Source organism: Aristolochia californica, unplaced genomic scaffold (assembly GCF_029961685.1).
Source record: "Aristolochia californica isolate CCGP_79_NKW_82.1479 unplaced genomic scaffold, dmAriCali1.0.hap1 SCAF_2, whole genome shotgun sequence".
NCBI lineage: Eukaryota > Viridiplantae > Streptophyta > Magnoliopsida > Piperales > Aristolochiaceae > Aristolochia > Aristolochia californica.
The window spans coordinates 45,922,272-45,942,598 of NW_027181881.1; the positions used below are offsets into that span (position 1 = coordinate 45,922,272).

The 20,327-nt window shown below is 35.0% G+C and overlaps 1 protein-coding gene across 2 annotated transcripts; it reads left to right on the forward strand.

Annotated features, from left to right (window-relative positions):
* The first annotated feature begins 1,000 nt into the window (after positions 1-1,000).
* Positions 1,001-19,754, forward strand: LOC137956074 (uncharacterized). 2 transcript variants are annotated; one of them, XM_068803389.1, is made up of 29 exons: positions 1,001-1,159; positions 2,770-3,358; positions 3,450-3,610; positions 4,342-4,407; positions 4,913-5,030; positions 5,125-5,234; positions 5,359-5,454; positions 5,797-5,920; positions 7,055-7,122; positions 9,795-9,881; positions 10,025-10,177; positions 10,307-10,402; positions 10,510-10,569; positions 10,651-10,772; positions 10,855-10,942; positions 11,285-11,389; positions 11,463-11,567; positions 11,649-11,701; positions 11,833-11,896; positions 12,018-12,152; positions 12,351-12,463; positions 12,585-12,678; positions 13,237-13,456; positions 14,333-14,463; positions 14,709-14,855; positions 15,001-15,129; positions 15,954-16,052; positions 18,018-18,056; positions 18,744-19,754. In XM_068803389.1, exons 2-29 carry the CDS (start codon positions 3,118-3,120, stop codon positions 18,879-18,881), a joined length of 3,162 nt encoding a protein of 1,053 aa, XP_068659490.1. In that variant the 5' UTR covers positions 1,001-1,159; positions 2,770-3,117; the 3' UTR covers positions 18,882-19,754. The 2 variants fall into 2 exon arrangements, with proteins under 2 accessions (XP_068659490.1, XP_068659491.1); XM_068803390.1 differs by having other exon boundaries at positions 11,466-11,567.
* Positions 19,755-20,327: the final 573 nt, after the last annotated feature.

Below are 20,327 nucleotides of genomic sequence, written 5' to 3' on the forward strand. Positions count from 1 at the left end.
TTTTAGCCTGAGTAGATTACCCGCAGTTTTTCAAACGATGCTGGCGCTCATTCACTAGTAACGACTTAATTAAATGAACTACGTAATACGCGTGAACTTCATTTCAACTTCTTTGTTGACTAACCCCCCTTTAGGTTCGTTTCATAGTTCAACTTAAAACCCTATATGAGACCTATTTTGGCAGTAATTTCATCGATAAAGTAAATCAAGCCCGGTTTGATAAAAAAAATGGATTAAAGTTGCTAAGTACCAATGCCACTTACATGAACCCCACTAATCCAAACTATCTCAAATCGTTGACCATGAATTAGACTATAAAGGGCAACTTACAATCTAATTATCTTATATTCGTAGTTGGATTTTGTAATACACTGATCATAATTAAACGAATAAAAAATTATTATCAACTTAATTGTAACTGGATAAAAATTTTGGAAAATGGTACAAGCATTTACGTCGATGGATCATTAATTAACCTCGATTAATCATAGTCTTATAAAATAGGTCATAAAATAACTCTACTATGAAAATCCTAACTCTAAGTCAAAGTAAGTGGAATAAGATGCAAAATGCAGAAGATTAATTTGATTCCTATAGTATATGGGACAAATTTTATACACTAAGCCCCTCTAACTCACAAATCTTCAATATCCCCATAATGGGAAAGTAGAGCACAATAGGGAGGGCAAATTTTTATACATGGAAAGCATTAATTCAGGGAGTTTGTAGCATTTATTTACAGCTAATCATCTAATGGGCCAACAAAATCCGATGGAGGCAATTCAAGGAAGACCCCAGCGAAGCGGTGCGAGCGTAATTTAGCATAGATAAATACTATTAATATATCGTACGCTGTGCGTTTGTCTCGGGGGAACGAGGAGAAAAGGAAGGAAAAAGGAAGGAAAAATAAAATGAAAGTAATAATTAATTTGTTTCGCGGGATGAATAAGCAGGCTAATAAATGTAATGAGTTTTTATCATTTCGTGCAAGGCAGCAACTCTGTGTTCCTTTATATAAGGTCGGCAATTCACTCAGAAAAGGCTCTTAAAAACTCTCCCCTGGCTCTCATCTCCGTCCTCTTCTCTCCTTGTTCTTTTCCGCATCAGGTTTTTTATCAGGCTCAAGCTGTAGAATCCTTTGGAAAACAAGTTCTTGCATGTAAGATCATCTGGCACTTGTCAATCGAAAATTGAATGGATAAAACGGAAAGTTTCTGCGTGACTCTGCATTTTTGCTGTTTAGTCGATTTATCGGCGCTTATTAATGAAGTTTTGATTGACCTCGTGGCCGGATTTGTGAAATGGTTTGGAAGACGATGATAGTAATGTCGTAAACAGCTTTTCTTGTGTTTATTGTTTAATCTTCTCGGAAGAATAGCCGTTGCATAGACGCTTAACCAGCTTCATTTGTTCGCTTAACTAATGGATCATTGTTGGTATTCCTCTGAATATTGAGTTGCTTGTTTGTTTTACTTTTTGGTTATCGTGCCTTGGCTTGATATCGCTACTAGGTTTAAGGTCACTTCATTGAAACCATTGTTATCTGTATGCCGACAGATCTGTCCGTCGGACGAGATTCTGCACATTTCAATTTTTTCCGTTAATTAGTAGTGTCTAGTGTATTGGATAGGTCGGCTTAACTCTGTCCATTTAGTTGATTTTTCATTGCAACAAACTTGCTAATGTTACATTCGTTGCTTTTCTTACTTTATCGCAATGCATGGTGATTAGTTTCTTTCGATTTTTGCTACTTGGATGAGCCATTTGAAAATAATATTCTTTGCATAATTATACTGTCACAGTTATGGGTATTGTACCAAGATGTAGTGAGTTCGGTTGCTATTGGTGACAGTTTTGCATCAGTTTGAAGAATCTATGTCTTGGATCTTCAAAACTTCATAAGGAATTCTTTGCGAAAATTTTGCGGGGTTCATTACTTCTCTATTTTCATCAACTTCCGTGATATTCAACTGATTTGTGTCTTTCCCTGTCTGTGGGAGCATATCGTTACTAAATATAGGTACCTTGGTTTAAGGGCACTTGATTGTTTTTTTTCATTTAAGGCTATCAGTGTATTTGTTCAGGCCTTTGTCATGCAACTTGATAAGGTTATTTGCTTATTAATTTTAGCTAAACTCAGCGGTTAGACACTGATTTCGAACTTGAGGACCCCGACAAATTTGGGAGAAGGCTTAATGAAAATGCTGCTTTGATACTTGGACATATCTTCTCGGTATTCACGAGAGTAGTTATTTTAAGCTTGCTTCAATATGTACATGTGAATCGAAGAGACTCAAATCTTGTGTGGTGTAATGCATGATTGCAATTGCTTCCTATATAGGGCTGTTGTGAATAATCTGATCGTTTTGAATAGTCATTGTTCGACTGTATAAGCATTTTTATTTTTATGCTGTAATTGGGGTTTTTATCTTTATATAATTACTTGAAGACACGACATAAATTTTATTTTTTAATTTTAGCAAGACCATAAACGGCAATATTTACTGTATATGTACTGGGAAATCCACGAAAATATTCAATCATAAATGTGATATGTGTTGGGAAATCCACAAAAATATTCAATCATAAATGTGATATGTGCTGTTCACTGTGGTAAAATTGATGGGAAGAATTCTTTCCGAGGAGTTGACATATTATTGATCCGTTTGTGTCACTTGTGCGTTATTGAGATTTATTACATTTAAAAATTCCTGGCTTCCATTATGCTTTACATTTGAATGTTAATTCAGCATAACTTTTTTTTTTCAGGGTTAATACGAGGATCTCCATGGCAAATTAATATTGCAGCTAGTTGGCTTTATTGATCCCCTTCTCTCCAAGTTGCCATTTATCTTTTGAGCGTCTTCAGTTTGTAACATGGAACAGTTTCAGTTTGAAAAATACCATGTGTACATTTGTATATAATTGCAATGTTTGCAGTGTTACTACAAGTTCAATGCAGTTCTTTGACATGGATGGCTTTGTGATGTTTTGATTGAAACCAAGGGAGCCTTTCTCATATCTATACTTGTTTTAGTTCATTTGAATGCATAACAGAGTTTAACGGTGGCTATTTGATCATCTGAAAATTTGGCAAATTCTGTTGTTCTTTCATTCATGGAGAGCTTGCAACAACTAGAAGCCTTGTGTGAAAGACTTTACAATTCTCAGGATTCTGCTGAAAGGGCCCATGCAGAGAGCACCCTAAAGTGCTTTTCTGTGAATACAGATTACATTTCACAATGCCAATACATTCTGGACAATGCTCTGACTCCATATGCATTAATGCTGGCCAGTTCAAGTTTACTGAAGCAAGTGACTGAGCACAGTCTGTCATTGCAGCTTCGGCTTGATATACGTAAATATGTTATAACATTGTTCTATAGGCTTGATCTTGAACTTCTATTTCATATTCTTATGAATTGACCTTTTTGCCCTTGTGTGTGAAGGAAATTACCTGATATCTTATCTGGCCACTAGAGGACCCGATTTGCAGCCTTTTGTGATCGCATCTCTGATTCAACTCTTCTGCCGGGTGACAAAGTTTGGGTGGTTTGATGATGACAGATTCAGAGAAGTAGTTAAAGAGACTATGAACTTTTTGAGTCAGGTGATATGAGTTCTATGGTTCAATATTAAGAGCCACATGTACTGACAGGAGTCATTTTGAAAGTAACTCCAATTAGGTTGACTTTTTGTTGATATGACGTATCAAAGAGTTCTGGGTTGGTATATATTACTGACTTGAAACCTTTAAGTTTAAAAGTAAGCTTTTTTACCTGTTGTCATTTAACCGTTCTGTACCTGGTACATGGATTCAATTTGCAGCCTCTCCTAAGAAAAGAAATGGAAACTCTTTGTACTAAATCTTCTCGTTCATGATTTTTGTCCAGCGATTGAGAAATCAAAAAGTTCCTTTTCTGGATAAGATTTATATTCATTTCCTTTTTAGGAACATAAAGGAGTGGTTGTTAGTCATATGGCGGAATCTTTTTGTTCTCTTTGATCAGGATATATTTAAAACTGAACCCTGGATCTATTTCCCAATTCTGATAAACTAGATAGAACTATAAGTGATGGTTTCGGATTTTTTCTAATCAGAAAAATATCTTATTTATTACTGTGGTAGCAAGGAAGATGGTCCTTGATGTTGGGATCTATTTCATAACCTTAAATGTAACTCCAACTTTATTAGATCCTTATATTAGCTTATCTTTGCCCATTTGCATCTCTTTAGGTTTTTTGATCTTACGATCCTACATGGTTAAAGCTACTGCAGGTCACATACTGATTTTTGGGCTTCTTTGAGCAATCTTATGGATGCTTTTGTGTTTTCATCAGGCCTCATCCGATCACTATTCAATTGGTTTAAAGATCTTATACCAACTTGTTTCCGAGATGAACCAGGTCAGATTTTGCTTGAATTATCACCATTTTTTATTTTTTGGGATCGATTACAATTGACACCCGACAACGCCCAAAGATGCTAAATATGGCTGTTGAGCCAAGCACTTAATCCATGGACTATAATTATGGTAGATTATTTCTCAAAAATAACTAGGTTGGTTTTTCTTGAAGTTTTTACCACTTTGCGAAGTAATTATCATCACTATAATAGGCGTAGCAATAACACTTTTGATTGTAAAAGTATGACCTTCCATAGATATAACTTATGACCTCTTCATGCTCCCTACTTTTTTATTATTTAGACACCCTGTTTGCTTTCTAGCATCTTCATGTGATCCGAATTTGTTAATTTGTTTCTATTTGCCATCCTTACTGAAAAGTCTGATTACTACACTCTGATTTAGATAGTAATTTGAAATATACATATTCACATGAATCAGATATCTCGTCAATCAAAGAGGCCATTAATATAATCTCATATTTATGTTTCATTGCGAATGATCAGACGAATCCAGGACTGCCAACCACGCACCACCGAAAAGTTGCTTGCCATTTCAGGGATCATTGTCTCTTCCAAATATTTCAGATTTCTCTCACGTCACTTTGTCAGCTCAAAAGTGATGGTAATTCATCTTTATGTTGCTCTCTTTTTCTTTAACAGAAGAGTTCAGTATGCTGACTTTATGCCCCCCCACCCCCACTTCTCTTTAAATGCAGTAACTACCAAGTTGAAGGAATTAGCACTATCACTTTCTTTGAAGTGTTTGTCTTTTGATTTTGTTGGGACATCATTGGATGAAAGTTCAGAAGAGTTTGGAACCGTTCAGGTAACTTGAAAACAATGAACATGTTATCGAGGTTGAAGATTTCAACTTGAGTAGCTTATATTTTAAAAGATTATGTGCTTTTTAATGTGGGCAGTTTCATTCTTCCTACTACACTATTTTACAGATTCCTTCTTCTTGGAGACCAGTTCTTGAAGATCACTCAACCTTGCAAATCTTTTTTGACTACTATGCGATTGCAAAGCCCCCTCTCTCCAAGGAGGTTAGCACATTTTGGGACCTAAAGCAATTCTCTTAATCTTAGGTTTGGCTGTGCATGTTGTTCTCGTCAGTAGTAACTTTCTCTTTCCTATTGTCAGATAACGGCTTAGGATCATGCACGAGTTTTAGCTAGTTTATTTTGCTACTACTATATGTTTCAGGGACTTTTTAGATTTTTTATGTTTTCCTACTAATATTTAGCTATTATTAAAATGTCAAAGGTTATTGTAGATAATGTCTTCCAGGACTGACCACCAAACTTGAGATGGAATTTTTCTCTGAACTTATGTTTATTTCTTGGTAATTAATTTTATATTTGATCTCTCCTTCTTTTCATTTACAGGCTCTGGACTGTTTGGTTCGTCTTGCTTCTGTAAGGCGTTCTTTGTTCACAAATGATACGGAACGATCAAAGTTTCTAGCTCATCTAATGACTGGAACAAAGGAAATTCTTCAAACAGGACAGGGTGGGTATATTGCTTACAAACTATTTATCTGATTATTTTTTCATGTTTTGTTATTATTCCCTAATACGCAAGTCTCCTCGATCTGCTTTAAGGAAATTAAATGTGATGACAAATTGAAGTTGTTTTCTTTTGCTGTTCTATGCACTGTTTTTCATTTCCTCATCTGTAGAAGTGATGGTTTCTTCACATGTAGTGATTTTTATAATTAGTTAAAGGTTAATGTATTCACTTCTTCACATGGAGATTCATTTGTTAGTTGCAATATATATGATGCAACAATTCAAAACTAAGGACGGGTGATCCATATTAAATTCTACGTTGTTTGTCTTGGATAAACTGCTATTGTTATTGAAGCCAGTTATCATCAACGTTGGGGTCATTATGTGTTAGTCGTGTACACAAATCATTTACTGTGGGTCTTGTGGTGTTTTATTGTGATTTTTTATGTGCCTTTTTGTTTATTAATTTACTTTCACACATTTGTCACTCTAATTAGTTCTGCATGGTTCCACGATTATGAATCAGATCTATTCAGTGAGTTGATACAGAACTCTATTCACTGTGATAAACGAGCATCTTCGGTTTGTTTCTCTTCATTCCTTGGTATCTCTATTGCACTTACTTGTGTCATCTCAAAGCTTAAGGGGTTCGTTTGCTCTTAGATTTATGAAGTCCTGCTTTACTCTCGTGTGAGAATTGGGAGTCTTCCTCATTTTTGTAATCTTAAGGCGTGAGGCCACTGGTTACTAACAAACTTTTAGTTGGACTAAATAATTATTACACTTCAGCCTGGATTTGGAAGTGTAGTATTTAATGAGCTTCTAATTTGCTTTTGGACCCTAAGGAGCTTTTTCCTTAATTTGCATGACAAGGCACTGTTATACTAGCTAGCATTGCAAATATATGTGAATATGTATGATATACATATATATGTATATATTAATATAATTGCTAAAAAAATAGTATAAATATATTTGTTATATATGGCTTGTTTTATCATTTTATTATGTTATCAGTGCATAGACTCTCTAATCAGAACATCATCTCAGGCTTATACTCATTGGTCATGCATACTGGCTTGCTGGCCAAATCTTCTTCTTATTAATTTCTTATTGTACTGATTCTGGGATACAGGCCTTTCTGACCATGATAATTACCATGAGTATTGTCGTCTTTTGGGGCGCTTCAAAGTGAACTATCAGGTAAAATATCTTTTCAGAGTACATGCCATGTTGTGTTAAGTTTCTGTTTTCCTTGTTACTGATATACTTTATACTACTAGATCATTGTTAGGTTGTATCACAGTTTCAACTGTTTGATGGAGTTTGCCTGTGATTGTACTCTGGAAACCTACTCTGGAGGATCCTACTTATGTTTTGCTCCTAAAATCATGTGACCTATTGGATGGAGAACTGTAGATTTAGTATGGTGTTAAATCAGCTTAACAGAATGTATTATTTAATTGTTCTTTTGAATGATGTTGTCTAATAGTTCTGATTACAATAAATTTTAACCATTAAAAAGAAGTGAAGTTTAAGACTATAAAAAAATATAAGAAGTATAACTGAATAAGGGTGGTCAAGGTAAGATTTTGTGTAGCAGCTGGTGTTCAAAAGATAGCTCCCCTCCTTGGCGCCACTGGCTAATCACTGATTGTATTGTTGACATTGTGTCATCCATTCATTGTAATTGGAACCTCGTTCCTAGATCAGCCAATTCTTTGGCTGATAAATTGGCAAAATTTGGAACCTCCTAGCAATCTCTCATTGTTTGGGAAAACTTCCCTTCTTGTAATCTGCTCGTTTGAGCTCTCATAATAAAATTCAACATCATTTAAAAAAAAAAAATCAAATAAAATGAAGAATTGTATCCTATTATAGTAGATGTTAGTCACTTGAAAACTGTAACCTTTTTTCCCTTTCCTCTCTTTTATTTTTCCAGGAGGCGCCTTTCTACTCTTTTCCCTTGATCTCATCTCATTTTTGCTGCCTCAAAACATAAGTTTCTTTTTTTCCATTATGTTGATAGCCAAACATGATAATTCAGCCTCTTTGCTTAGGAAGTAGGGAAACGGGTTTCTAGTTTTCCATGACAAGTTTGCTGCTGTCCAAGAATGTCTAGTTGACAATAAAGACTGGAAGATTATTGTAGTGAGCTTTTTAACTTGTTTTTGGAATTGTAATCTGCTTATCAAATTGTCTGTCTGCTTAGAGTGTTTTTGGATGAGGACCAAACTTGGTAGGTTTATTCGACTGTATACGGTCTTTGCAACTTCTTAGGGCAATTATAAATTCGATTGAGCCAAATTGAAGGTTCATTTAACTTTATAGTGGATAGGGATAGAAGCTGATTTTTTTTACTTGGCTTGCATTAAGTATTGATGTAGGATAAGTTTATGTACATTGTGCCTATATATATCTATGTGTTTATCTATTTATTCTTTGTTCTTAGGAATATTTTAGACGCACAAAGTCCCACCAGACTCACTTGATTTGGACCACTAATTGAAAACTAAAAATGCAAATAACATCCACGTTGGCATTATTTGGATTGTTCATTTGTGAGAAGTAGCTGTACTATTTTGGCTTAAATGAAGTCATCCTTGATTGGTGAAGCCCATCTTCCAACACTTCCCCTCAAGCTAGGGGAGAGAGAACATCACGAATGTCTAACTTGCTGCAAATGGTGTATAAGATCTTTGCGGTCCACCATTTCTTCCTACACTCACCCTCAAGCTTTTTTTTTTTCTTTTGAATATTTGCTACACTCACCCTCAAACTCACCGTCTCTTTGTTCTTTTATAAGAGACCCGGTTGGCATAATATAAGAGAGTAAAATCACTCTTAGTTGTAAGATATCGCTCCATACTCCAATCAAATGGTCATAGTTAAAAATACTTTTTGCTCAATTTCACAGGCGGAAAAGTAGCCCTACTGTGGGGCACATAGTCTACCCACTTTCTCAGGGTAGTTCAAAAAAACACCTCTTGGGTTAATAATAGACTTGACTCACGCTAGATGTTGGGCACACTCCTATCCTCTGTAGGTAGTGGGTCTATAGGCATTACTTAGAAGTGTACTAATAAACTCCTCCATCAGAGTCTACCAACATAGCTCATCCTTGATTGGTGTTTGTTATTCTTGGTGGATCTGTTGATTGGATGAATAAACAGAGCGTAGATATCAACAATTCAATCATTTGTATCATCAATTATTGAGGCACTCCACCATTGTGAATTAAATGGGTGGCCTTGAAAAATAATTTTGAGCTATGCCATGGTTATTTTTGCTTATTTGTTACTATTTTTGGATTAAATCACCTAGATTTGAATGATATCATGCATTGTATCAGCACTCATTGGAGGATGGTTCTGATAATTTTGGGCATTTTAAAGATCGAATTAGTTCTTGAAAACTTATCTACAACTTCTGTCAGACTAATTCTTCTCATTGGAACAATAATCTAAGTAAAAACATTTCATACTATCTGCATGAAAATGTATACCTGTCTTGTTTGAGCTTTTTGATTATGTTGGGTAATAGTTTAATAATAAAAATTTGTACTTTCTTCATAACACTGTACAACTTCTCATCGTTGATCCCTTGAGACAAACTCAGTCAAACAGTTTCAGTTGCATCCTTATGACATCTGACTGTACTAATCTGTTGTACTGAAACTTGCAAGGATTTTTCTTTGAAGTTGTTATTGTTTTTAAAAGATAAAATTTTCTTGTTTGCCGCACTAGAGTAAATTTGTGTTTTAAAAGATAAAATTTTCTTGTTTGTTTCACTAGAGGAAATTTGTGTTTTAAAGGATAAAATTTTCTTGTTTGTCTCACTTGAGGAAATTTGTGTTGTGAACTCATATGTGACAGCTATCGGAGCTTGTGAATTTAGAAGGTTACAGTGACTGGATAAGCTTAGTGGCAGAATTCACTTCAAAATCTTTGCAATCATGGCAGGTTAGCTAGGATGATTCAAAATCTCATTCATGCATATATTGTTTATGATCTTAATATTAATTTGCCTTTTTTTTTGAATGTTATTTAATTTTACTCTGTTGAAACAGTATTAATTTGACTGAACATTTGCTCTTCTTTGCTAGTGGGCCAGCAGTAGTGTATACTACCTTTTGGGCCTCTGGTCTAGGTTGGTGACCTCTGTACCATATTTGAAAGGCGATACTCCATGTCTTCTTGATGAATTTGTTCCTAGGATAACTGAAGGCTTTATTACATCGAGGCTGGATTCTGTCAAGGTATGACTTGAATGTCAGTGTGTGCATTATTTTTGGCGGTAAGAATATGTGTTGCTTTATTTTGGTGAAAGGACTGCTATAACAGACTTCTCTATCTGCCTCCTTGGCCCTGTCCCGGTTTTGTTGCAGGCTGGATTCCCAGATGACCTATCGGAGAATCCTCTCGACAATGTAGATCTTCTTCAGGATCAGCTTGAATGCTTTCCATATCTATGTAGATTCCAGGTTGAGGCCACATGTCACCTGTGTACTTTTTTATCCTCATCGCAGACCTACCTGACTATTATGTCAATGCTAGCATCTTATTTGTGGTCCCTTTATCCAAATTGCAGTATGAAAAAAGTAGCTTGTTTATTATGAAGATGATGGAGCCTATTCTGCAAGCATTTACGGTATGTTGCCTGCTAGTATATTCTATATCTGAAGTGGTGTGGAGCAAATCTTTCTCTGAAGTTTCGATTTGATATATGCAGGAGAGGGCAGGGATGCCATCAAGTGGAGATGGCAATGAACTTTCTATTGTTGAAGGACAACTTGCATGGATAGTTCATATTATTGCTGCCATTCTTAAGATAAAACAGACAACCGGCTGTAGGTATGGTAATATCTTCCATTATGTTATGCTCATGGCAATGCAAGAGGGTGTGGGAATCATTGCTTTTCTGTCTGTTTCTCAGCACTGAATCACAAGAAATAATTGATGCTGAGCTTTCTGCACGTGTTTTTCAGTTGATAAACATAACTGATACTGGACTACATACTCAGGTATATCAGCAAGAGTCAACACATTTTAACTGTCAGCTGTAAAATCTCAATTTTCTACAGTGTGTAATAGTCATCATCTTTTGTTTCCTATTGATAGTAAGTCGATGAAGAAATCCCTTCTTTCAAAAAAAAAAAAGTCGATAAAGAAACTCATGATGTAAACAATATCTGATGTCAAGATAGGAACCACGAAATCAACTTGCATCTCACCTGAAACCTGTAGGTGCTGTCAAGATAGGAACCACGAAATCAACTTGCATCTTATTTTGTTTTATTATTTTTAACTACCTTCAATACATATTTTCTGAGGTGTACTATATTTTACTGCTCTATTCTTGACAGAGATATGGTAATATAAGCAAGCAAAGACTTGATCGCGCTATCTTAGCATTTTTTCAACATTTCCGGAAGTCCTATGTTGGTGATCAGGCAATGCATTCTTCTAAGGTAATATTAATGAAATTTTGCCTGTTCCAGTATTCTGTTTTAAGTTTACTGAGTTTTCTTTCTTTTTCTTCAGCAGCTATATGCCCGATTCTCTGAGCTTCTTGGGCTCCATGATCACCTTGTGTTGCTTAATGTCATTGTTGGAAAAATAGCAACGAACCTTAAGTGCTATACTGAGGTAATTTCATTAATTGTCTTCGATCATGACTCTTCTAATTCAGAAAATGTCAATTTACCTTCATCTTGTATGTATTTCCAGAGTGATGAGGTTATTGAACACACCTTAAGTTTGTTCTTGGAGCTGGCTTCTGGGTTAGTTTTTTTCCCCCTTTTCATTGTACTTACTAGTTCAATGAAGGAAAATATATATTCATATATAATATGTCTCATTAAGTTGAAGCTATTTGCTTCTGCTTTGATTGATTAATGGTGAACTATTGCAGGTATATGACAGGGAAGCTGCTTCTAAAGCTAGACATGATTAAATTCATTATTGCACACCATACTGTAAATTCAAGTCTCACTTTAAATCTGTTTTTTTTCTTCTTCTATATCATTATCCTCTGTATGCTCTTTTATATTTGAATTTGTTCTATCTGAAATAACTTAATTGCGTGCTGCATTTCAGCGGGAGCATTTTCCATTTTTAGAAGAACATAGATGCTCTCGTAGTAGAACGACCTTCTACTACACTATTGGCTGGTTGATTTTTATGGAGGATAGTCCTGTGAAATTTAAATCTTCTATGGATCCTTTGTTGCAGGTATTATTTCCATCTGACCTGTTTGTTCATGAAAACTTTAACTCCTAATTTTTTGTTATTACAGTAAGTAAGTGTGAATTTTTCTTCTTAAACGTATTTATTTATAGTTTTTAAACTTTTTTTTGGTGATTTTGTATTTTTTAACTCAACATATGGCTCATGTGATTGATAATTGTAATTAATTTACATTCCCATCAGGTTTTTATCAGTTTGGAGTCGACACCAGATGCTGTATTTCGTGCTGATGCAGTGAAGTATGCATTGATAGGGTTAATGCGAGACCTCAGAGGAATTACAATGGCTACAAATAGGTTTTCTATTTTTTATTTTTTATTTTTTATTTTTTTTTTGAATTTGACTTTTTTCTATCCTATAAATATTTACCAGAATGAGTGAGAAATTCTTTCAACTTTAAATTTTTTTTTTTTTCAGTCGTAGAACATATGGCCTCTTGTTTGACTGGCTCTATCCATCCCATATGCCGCTTTTGTTGAAAGCAGTCTCACAGTGGACAGATACACCAGAGGTATGTCTTCCACTTATCTGTTTTTATCATAATTATCGTAAATATGCTGGTTTTTGTTCAACAAATTGACAACCCTTGTGGAAAGAAAACATTGAAATAATGGAAATTGTCAACATGACTGCACTGGTTTCAAAAAAAAACCAAGATCAGCTTTTTATTCAGTTGTTCTAGTTTCTTCTTATTGCAGTCACATGAATGTTTTATCCATTTTATATATCTTTCTGGATGACATACATAGATTTTAAGTTCTCTCATTCAATTTTCACAAGAAGATGTGAAAGTTTTTCATTAATGTTTTCTGAGCGCGTTCTTCATAGTACTCTAATTTATGACTATCTAGTTTTTACACGTGGAACTTTAATCTGTTACCTGATTCACATTTATCCTGTCAGGTCTCATTTTTCCTGGCTAAATTTTTTGTATTGTATAGGTTATGTATTTGTGTGATTATGATAAAACGGAAACTTTCTGTTTTCTGTATGTTTTGCTTTTGTTCTTTATCGCTCTTCATCTTTCAATATGGTACAAAAATGTTGATGAAAAAGTTGAATGGTGCAGGTTACTACTCCATTACTAAAATTTATGGCAGAGTTTGTGTTAAACAAAGCTCAACGTTTGACTTTTGACTCATCTTCTCCTAATGGGATTCTTCTCTTTCGAGAAGTTAGCAAGTTGATTGTTGCTTATGGATCAAGGGTTCTACGACTTCCCGTTAGTTCAGATCTGTATGCATATAAATACAAAGGAATATGGATTTGCCTAACTATTCTCTCAAGGGGTAAATATTCAAATATTTTGCACTTCGGTACATGTTATATTCTTTTTTAATAACTTGTTTAGAAAGAGTAATTTTTATTAAGGTCAAAACCCAAAAAAGAATACAAAGAAGCTAAGAAGGGAGAGCTTTTACAACAAGAGATTGAAGACTGACCCCTTCTTTGGCTAATGAATCAGCATTATAATTTGCTGTGCGAAGAGTCTGTAACCATTGTGAAATATAAATTAGAGCTAACTCTTGAATTTCATGTAAGATATGCCAATGTTGTCATGCAACCACTCTTCTCATTATTATCAAAACAAGGAAAAAGAAAAAAAATGACCATGGGGGATCCAGTCAATTTTTGCACTTAATTTTTTACCATGAGTTTCCTTTTGTAGTTAGGGCTCCTCCAATGGAGTATTTTGAGACCTTGGAGGAGCAGTACATGTCGTGTTGAAAAGAGGAACTCGTTGACACACAGTAAGGGCTGGGTTGACCACTCATACAAATGAAGCAGTAGTTTTTAACTAAGTAGGTCTAGTGGTCTTAAGACCTGCTTAGTTGAAATACCCTGCTACTCTATGTGTGTGAGAGGATTCCTTGTTGTTGTTTTTTTTTTGGTTCACAACCAATATGGAATAAGAATGATTCCCAAAGTTACCATTAATTTGTTCATAAAAATTGGATGACACTGTTCCTTTTTTCTACTCCACTCTTTTGCCTAATTATACTATGGTTGTTTATTGCACGAGTCATCTTCCAAGAATCCTAGTATGAGAGATTTCACAAAGGTGTTATTACTATCAGCCGCATGGCAGGATCCTTCATTAGGCAGTACTTGAAGTATCTATTATAACTTTTTTCTTAATAAATGATCTAATTGCTCACTTGCAGCTTTGGGTGGCAATTATGTCAATTTTGGGGTTTTTGAGTTATATGGTGATAGAGCACTTGTAGATGTTCTTGATATTGCTCTGAAGATGACTCTGTCAATTCCCCTGGCTGATATATTGGCGTTTCGCAAGGTATGTAGGCTTAAATTCTCTTAATAAACAATTAAAACTCTAGAAAAAAACAAATACAAACAAATACAACTTAGGAACGTCTGTTGTAATTTTCATGGGGTGATCTACTGTCAAACAACTCTTGGTTAATTTAAGAATCTTTCTTTTGTTGTTAAGAATCCTTCTTTTGTTGTAAGAAATAATTTTCTAGTGCATGATGAAGTATGTTATCTAATACTGTTTTGTTGTTCTTTGTTGTTTTTCAGCTTACTAAGGCATACTTTGCATTCTTGGAGGTTCTGTTCAACACTCATATTACTTTTATTCTTAATCTGGATACAAGCACGTTCATGCACATTGTTGGGTCTCTGGAATCTGGTTTAAAAGGTCTGGATGTGAACATCTCATCACAGGTACAGATAATGCTAAGTTTCTGCTTTTGCCTGTAATTCATATTTTACCTTGTTTCACCAAGGGGGTGAGCAGATGCAGAAAAAAAGAGCGAATTGTGTTGAGATGACCCCTTTTTACCTTGACTAAATTAATTTGTGGTGGCAGTGTGCATCTGCAGTCGACAGTTTGGCTGCTTTTTACTTCAACAATATTACATTGGGTGAAGCACCTAATTCTCCAGCTGCAATAAACCTTGCCCGACATATTGTAGATTGCCCTAGTTTGTTTCCAGAAGTAAGTTATGGTTCATATACATTGGATCTTACTTTTGATTCTAATAAAGTAAGACATCCAATGCTCTTTTTTTAGCTTTCAAAATGTTACTAGAAAACAAAAGCAACATCAGCGGTAGTAGTAATAACAATAAAATAAAAGTAAATAACTCGGTAGTTTTTTGAGAACAAAAGAAGAAGAAGAAGATCTAGTGGATTATTTCCTCGGATTAGTTCAATTAATCCCTAAAATTGGTCGCCATAACCATTTCAAAAAATAAATAAGGTGCTTCTGATAACTCCTGGTGGTTGATATCAGTCCAGGTTACAAAGTTCTGCATGAAGGCCTTTACTTCTCTACAGGAAAGGTTCCTGTTGCTGTATGCCATACTAGTTGCTATGGCTAAAGAATACTTTGAACGACATATTATGGTTGCATATGATACTTAGCTTTATCAATTTAGGTGCTTGTTTGATGGTCTATTTTTCTGAGCATTTCATATGGGATTGAACTTAGAATGGGACTGAAGACATCTTAGGGTTTTTGTATTGTTTCTTTAATTGTTAAGGTTCCTTTTGATGACTATCAAGGTTTTGGGATTTTATTGGAAGATCCCTCAATGTTTTTGGGATCTGGTTTTCTTTTCAAAGAAGAAGTTTGTTTTTGACCATAGAATATTCTATTTAAGGAGGCCAGATTGTTTCTCTGTATCAGATTGCGATATTCTCTTCTATAGTCTTGATTATAATCTGACTACTCATATATTTCAAAGTTAAATCCCTAATTGGGAACGTGGAGCTTCAAATATATGTTTGTGATGGTGCATCTTCCTTTTGTGTTCACAGATATTGAAGACCCTATTTGAGATTGTGCTATTTGAGGATTGTGGAAATCAGTGGAGTCTTAGCAGACCTATGCTAAGTTTGATACTTATTAATGAACAGGTGATTAACCTTTTCCTTTTCTGGCTAATACTCTTTTCAGTTTCAATCTGGTAATTTGTATTTAGCTATAATGCGATCTTCAATTTCTTAGTCTGTCATTTTCTGTTGCATATTGTAGTTTTTGTTATCAGTTTTAAGTTGCAAGTTTCTCTCGGTTGAGTTAGTTAGGTCCTGTCAGATGTTCTCTGTAAATCGTAAACTGTCTTGAATTGGTCTTTTGATAGTGGTATATTTGATCTAATCGTGGTAAATCCAATTGTCCTTGTTTGGTATCTTAATTCATTATCCTTTTGTCTTTTTGAGCTCTAAAGCCTCAAGTTAATCATGTGAACATGGAATGAAATTTGAGCAAAGATATGTTAATTTTCCTGTTAATCGATGTTTCATTAGGGCATTGGACTCCCTTTCTCTCACTCTGCGTTTGTGACTATAATTGATAACAGCACCTGGTGACTGTAACTGTAGCAGTATTAGACTCATCTCAAGTGACCTCAGTTAGTGCAGCTAAGAGATGTGAAAATTATTGAAACTAATATGGTTTCCATTTTTAAAATAATTAATATGTTTTCAGCACCATTAAATAAAATAAATAATATGCTTATTTTGAATACCCAAGTCCAGATCACTCCGAACAACAATGTTGTTCGAATATCCAAACGACAAATATGGAGATGACACATCAAGATGCTATTTCTGATTAGCATTTTAACGGAAGGAATGGAAACATCGTTGATTTTCTGTAAAAGACAGTGACTTTTTTGGCCAAATGACTGATCTCTCTGGACAAGTGAGACATTGTTTTTCTAAGGCAATTCACCTACTGAATCACTGCTTTTTTTGGGCAAATACCTGATTGTTTGGGAAAATCATTGATTTTTCTGGCTAAATTAGTGATTGTCTGTGAAAAATGGTGATTTTTTCTAGCCAAATCACTGGTTTATTTGAACAAGTCAGGCATTGTTTTTTCCATTGCAAATCACAACTTCAAGGCAAATATTTTGTTTTACTGCTTCTTCAAGGAAAATTATTGTTTTTTTATTGTAAAAGCACTGCTTTTTTATTGCAAAGTACTGTTTTTTTTATTGTAACACTGCTATTTATTATAAAAGCATTGCTTTTTAAAGTCAGTGATTTTTATTATAAATGCATTACTGTTTAAAATCACTGTTTTTTTTCTTGCAAAATCACTAATTTCGCTTCTCAAGTGACTGCTGTTTTTTATCTCTATTATTATGAAAATCACTGCCTTTTTTTTTGGAAAATAAGTGATTTTTTAGCAGATCACTGATATTTAATGACAAGTAAGGCACTGTTTTTTAGCATATGGAAGTTAAACAATTGATTGCTTGAGAAAATCACTGATTTTTCTCGCTAAATTAGTGATTTATTTTGAAAAATGGTGGTTTTCAAGTGTTTTTTTTTAACAAAGCTGGCATTGTTTCTTTTAAGGCAAATTACAACTTCTCAAGGCAAAATTTCTGTTTCACTGTTTCGTCGAGGAAAATTACTGAGATTTTTTTATTGTAAAAGCACTGCTTTTTTAGAATTACTGCTTTTGCTTCTCAAGTGACTGCTGTTTTCAATCTCTATTTTTATGAAATTCATTGCCTTTTCTGGAAAGATCAGTGATTTGTTTGAGCAAATCAGTGATATTTAATAATCAGACACTGTTTTTTAGCATATGGAAGTCATGTGCATTTTATGAGATTGCTCTTTGTGAGTAGATATAAACGACAAGAGCTTTCATTATTTTCCACCTCTTGGTCAAAGCACTACTATGTGTCACATATTTATTTGTTGTTTGGACATCCGAACAACAATCTTTAAGATCTGATCCAGACTCTTGAATACCTGTATCCCAAACTTAACTGTTAACCTTCAAGTTTATCTTTTGAAAGTTTGAACTGGCTTACCTGCAGTGCTCCTCAGCTTAGTGTTTTACTGATATAATATTCTTTGCTACAGATATTCAGTGACTTGAAAGTTCAAATTTTGGCTTCACAGGTTAGTCTGAATTTCTCTTTCAATTCTTGCATTCTATTGTTTCTGGATTGATGAACCTTACATAGACTCCTGGCCAATATGATACATTATTCATGGCTTAAGGGACCTAGACTAACATAGCAACATTGTGGTTCTAGAATGTCATATCATGTTATAAATGTCTATCGGACAACTGGCTCTAGGGGAACAACTTGAGTTAGTCCATGCACACATTACTTGGAAAAGTGGCGGGGTCATGTGTAAGTCAGAAAAGACCATATAAATCCCCACCGAACTTGAGGCTTCTCAAACCCATCCCTTTCAAGATATGTTTCTTTCCTTTTGATTGCCATCTCTTGTGTGGAAAGTTGTTGGTGGCCTCTATGGTTAGTAAGATCCTAAGGATGCCTAATTGGTTCAAGTTGCTGCCACCTCTTTTTGTTAAAACCCAAGCAAGCAGTTTCACTGGTCTGGGTTTTTTTTCCATTATTTGCTTTACCCAGTAAATTTCAATGAGTAAAGGTTCATCTGAAGGCATCTTGACATGCACGTCATTGTTCAAATTATGCTTTTGACTGAAAATAAGGCCAGATAAGGTCAGGTTGTTCAATTAATACAACTGGTTAATATGTCTATAAATCTTATGTTTACAAATGCGAAGTGTGTGCTTCATGTCAAAATAATAGGAACTTCTTAAATTGTTTGCAGCCAGCGGATCAACAGCAACGGCTTTCTCTTTGTTTTGATAAGCTGATGGCAGATGTAAACCGAAGTCTGGACTCAAAGAATAGGGATAAATTTACCCAGAATCTTACAATATTCAGACATGACTTCCGTGTCAAGTAGTTCTTATCGCATTCACACAAGAACCATTTAAAAGGGAGTAAAGAGCCATCCAGCCATCGCCGAGCGATTGGTTCTTCCTTCTCTCCATTAGCACTACTATGCAGCAACAGCTTTAGCGAAGTATGAGTTTCTTTTGAAACAGGTATACCGTGTGGTTTGGTCTTACAGTGTGGGGCATTATCTCTCGGGGGCTGTATGATCTGCAAATTGTTTTGGGTAGCTAGAGGTTGTTGTGGAGAAAAGGAAACTCAGTGGTCAGGTTCCTTTAGGTTACAGGAGGTATTTTGGGAAGTTCTGATCAAAGGTTGATTCTTTTATATTGGAAAGATAAAGGTGTAAATCATCTTGGGTCGTGGATTTTGTACATTAAAATTACCTGTGTTTTGTTGTTGTTAGTATTTTGCTCTAAGTTATGTTGGTACATGGGACAGGTCCACCCATCCAGAGTGCATCATTGTACTCGGACAGGCCTGTGGGCATGTATACATGCGTCCCGGAGTACAGATGCCTCCCCATTTTGGAATTGTGGCCTCTACTACTGGCCTGTTACAAATTGACAATTAAGTCGTGGAGTCCATCCAGTGTAAAGTATAGAATTTTCATGTGATATATTTATCTTCCTTTGGTTTTTTAGGTCAATCAGTTCATGTTATTAGGCTATTTTATGGGAAAATTTGCGCAAGTGTGAGCGAATTACGATTCTGTAAGCAGGTGGTGGAGGATTGGTATAGGAAGAAACAGGGTAGAAATTATATGGCTTTTAGTCTGACCTTGAGGCCGTAGTTAGAAAGACAGGGAACGACAATTCTTACATGGGGCGGGGTTGATTCTGAACTACAGTTACCCCTGCCTCGTGAATTATCCAGATATCTACTGTCCATATGTTATTTACAATGCTGAAAAGTTGTAACTCTGAAAATAGCCTTTAAGTGGCATTTTTTTGCTTCGAAATATTAAATAATTGACTATTAGGTGCTACATTTGTTAATGGAACTAAAAAAAAACCTTTTATTAATGACGTCTTGCTTATGTTGCATGTGAAATGATGAAAATACCTTCTGTTTAATCTCTGATACTTGAAACTACGATGTGGTTCCAATGTTATTATAAGTCTTATTGACCAGGTGAAATGACCATGTCTGGTTTAGTTAGGTTTGATGATGTCATCATAATGTTATAATGTAAATAATAAGATATAAAAAGTAAATAAATTCTATAAAAGGAAAGGGAAGGGTAGGTTGGGATGGGGTTTTGTCCCCCTCTAGTTCTACATTATGGGGAGGGGTCTTCCACCTTTGTTCTCCCCTATTCCGTTGTTCTGTATTGCCTCGTGCCCCTTTGCAACCTTATCGTGTAGGTGATGCAGTTCGTTTAACATTGTATGATGCATTTAGTTGTAGTTGCAATATTGCATGAAATATTTAATTTTAGTTGGTTAAAAGTCAT

Excerpts from the sequence above, each read along its gene's own strand:
- LOC137956074 (XM_068803389.1), top strand. The coding sequence starts at position 3,118 with ATGGAGAGCTTGCAACAACTAGAAGCCTTGTGTGAAAGACTTTACAAT. Across the intron at positions 3,359-3,449 it reads GCAGCTTCGGCTTGATATAC|GAAATTACCTGATATCTTAT; the intron begins GTAAATATGTTA and ends TTGTGTGTGAAG. Across the intron at positions 7,123-9,794 it reads GCTTCAAAGTGAACTATCAG|CTATCGGAGCTTGTGAATTT; the intron begins GTAAAATATCTT and ends CATATGTGACAG.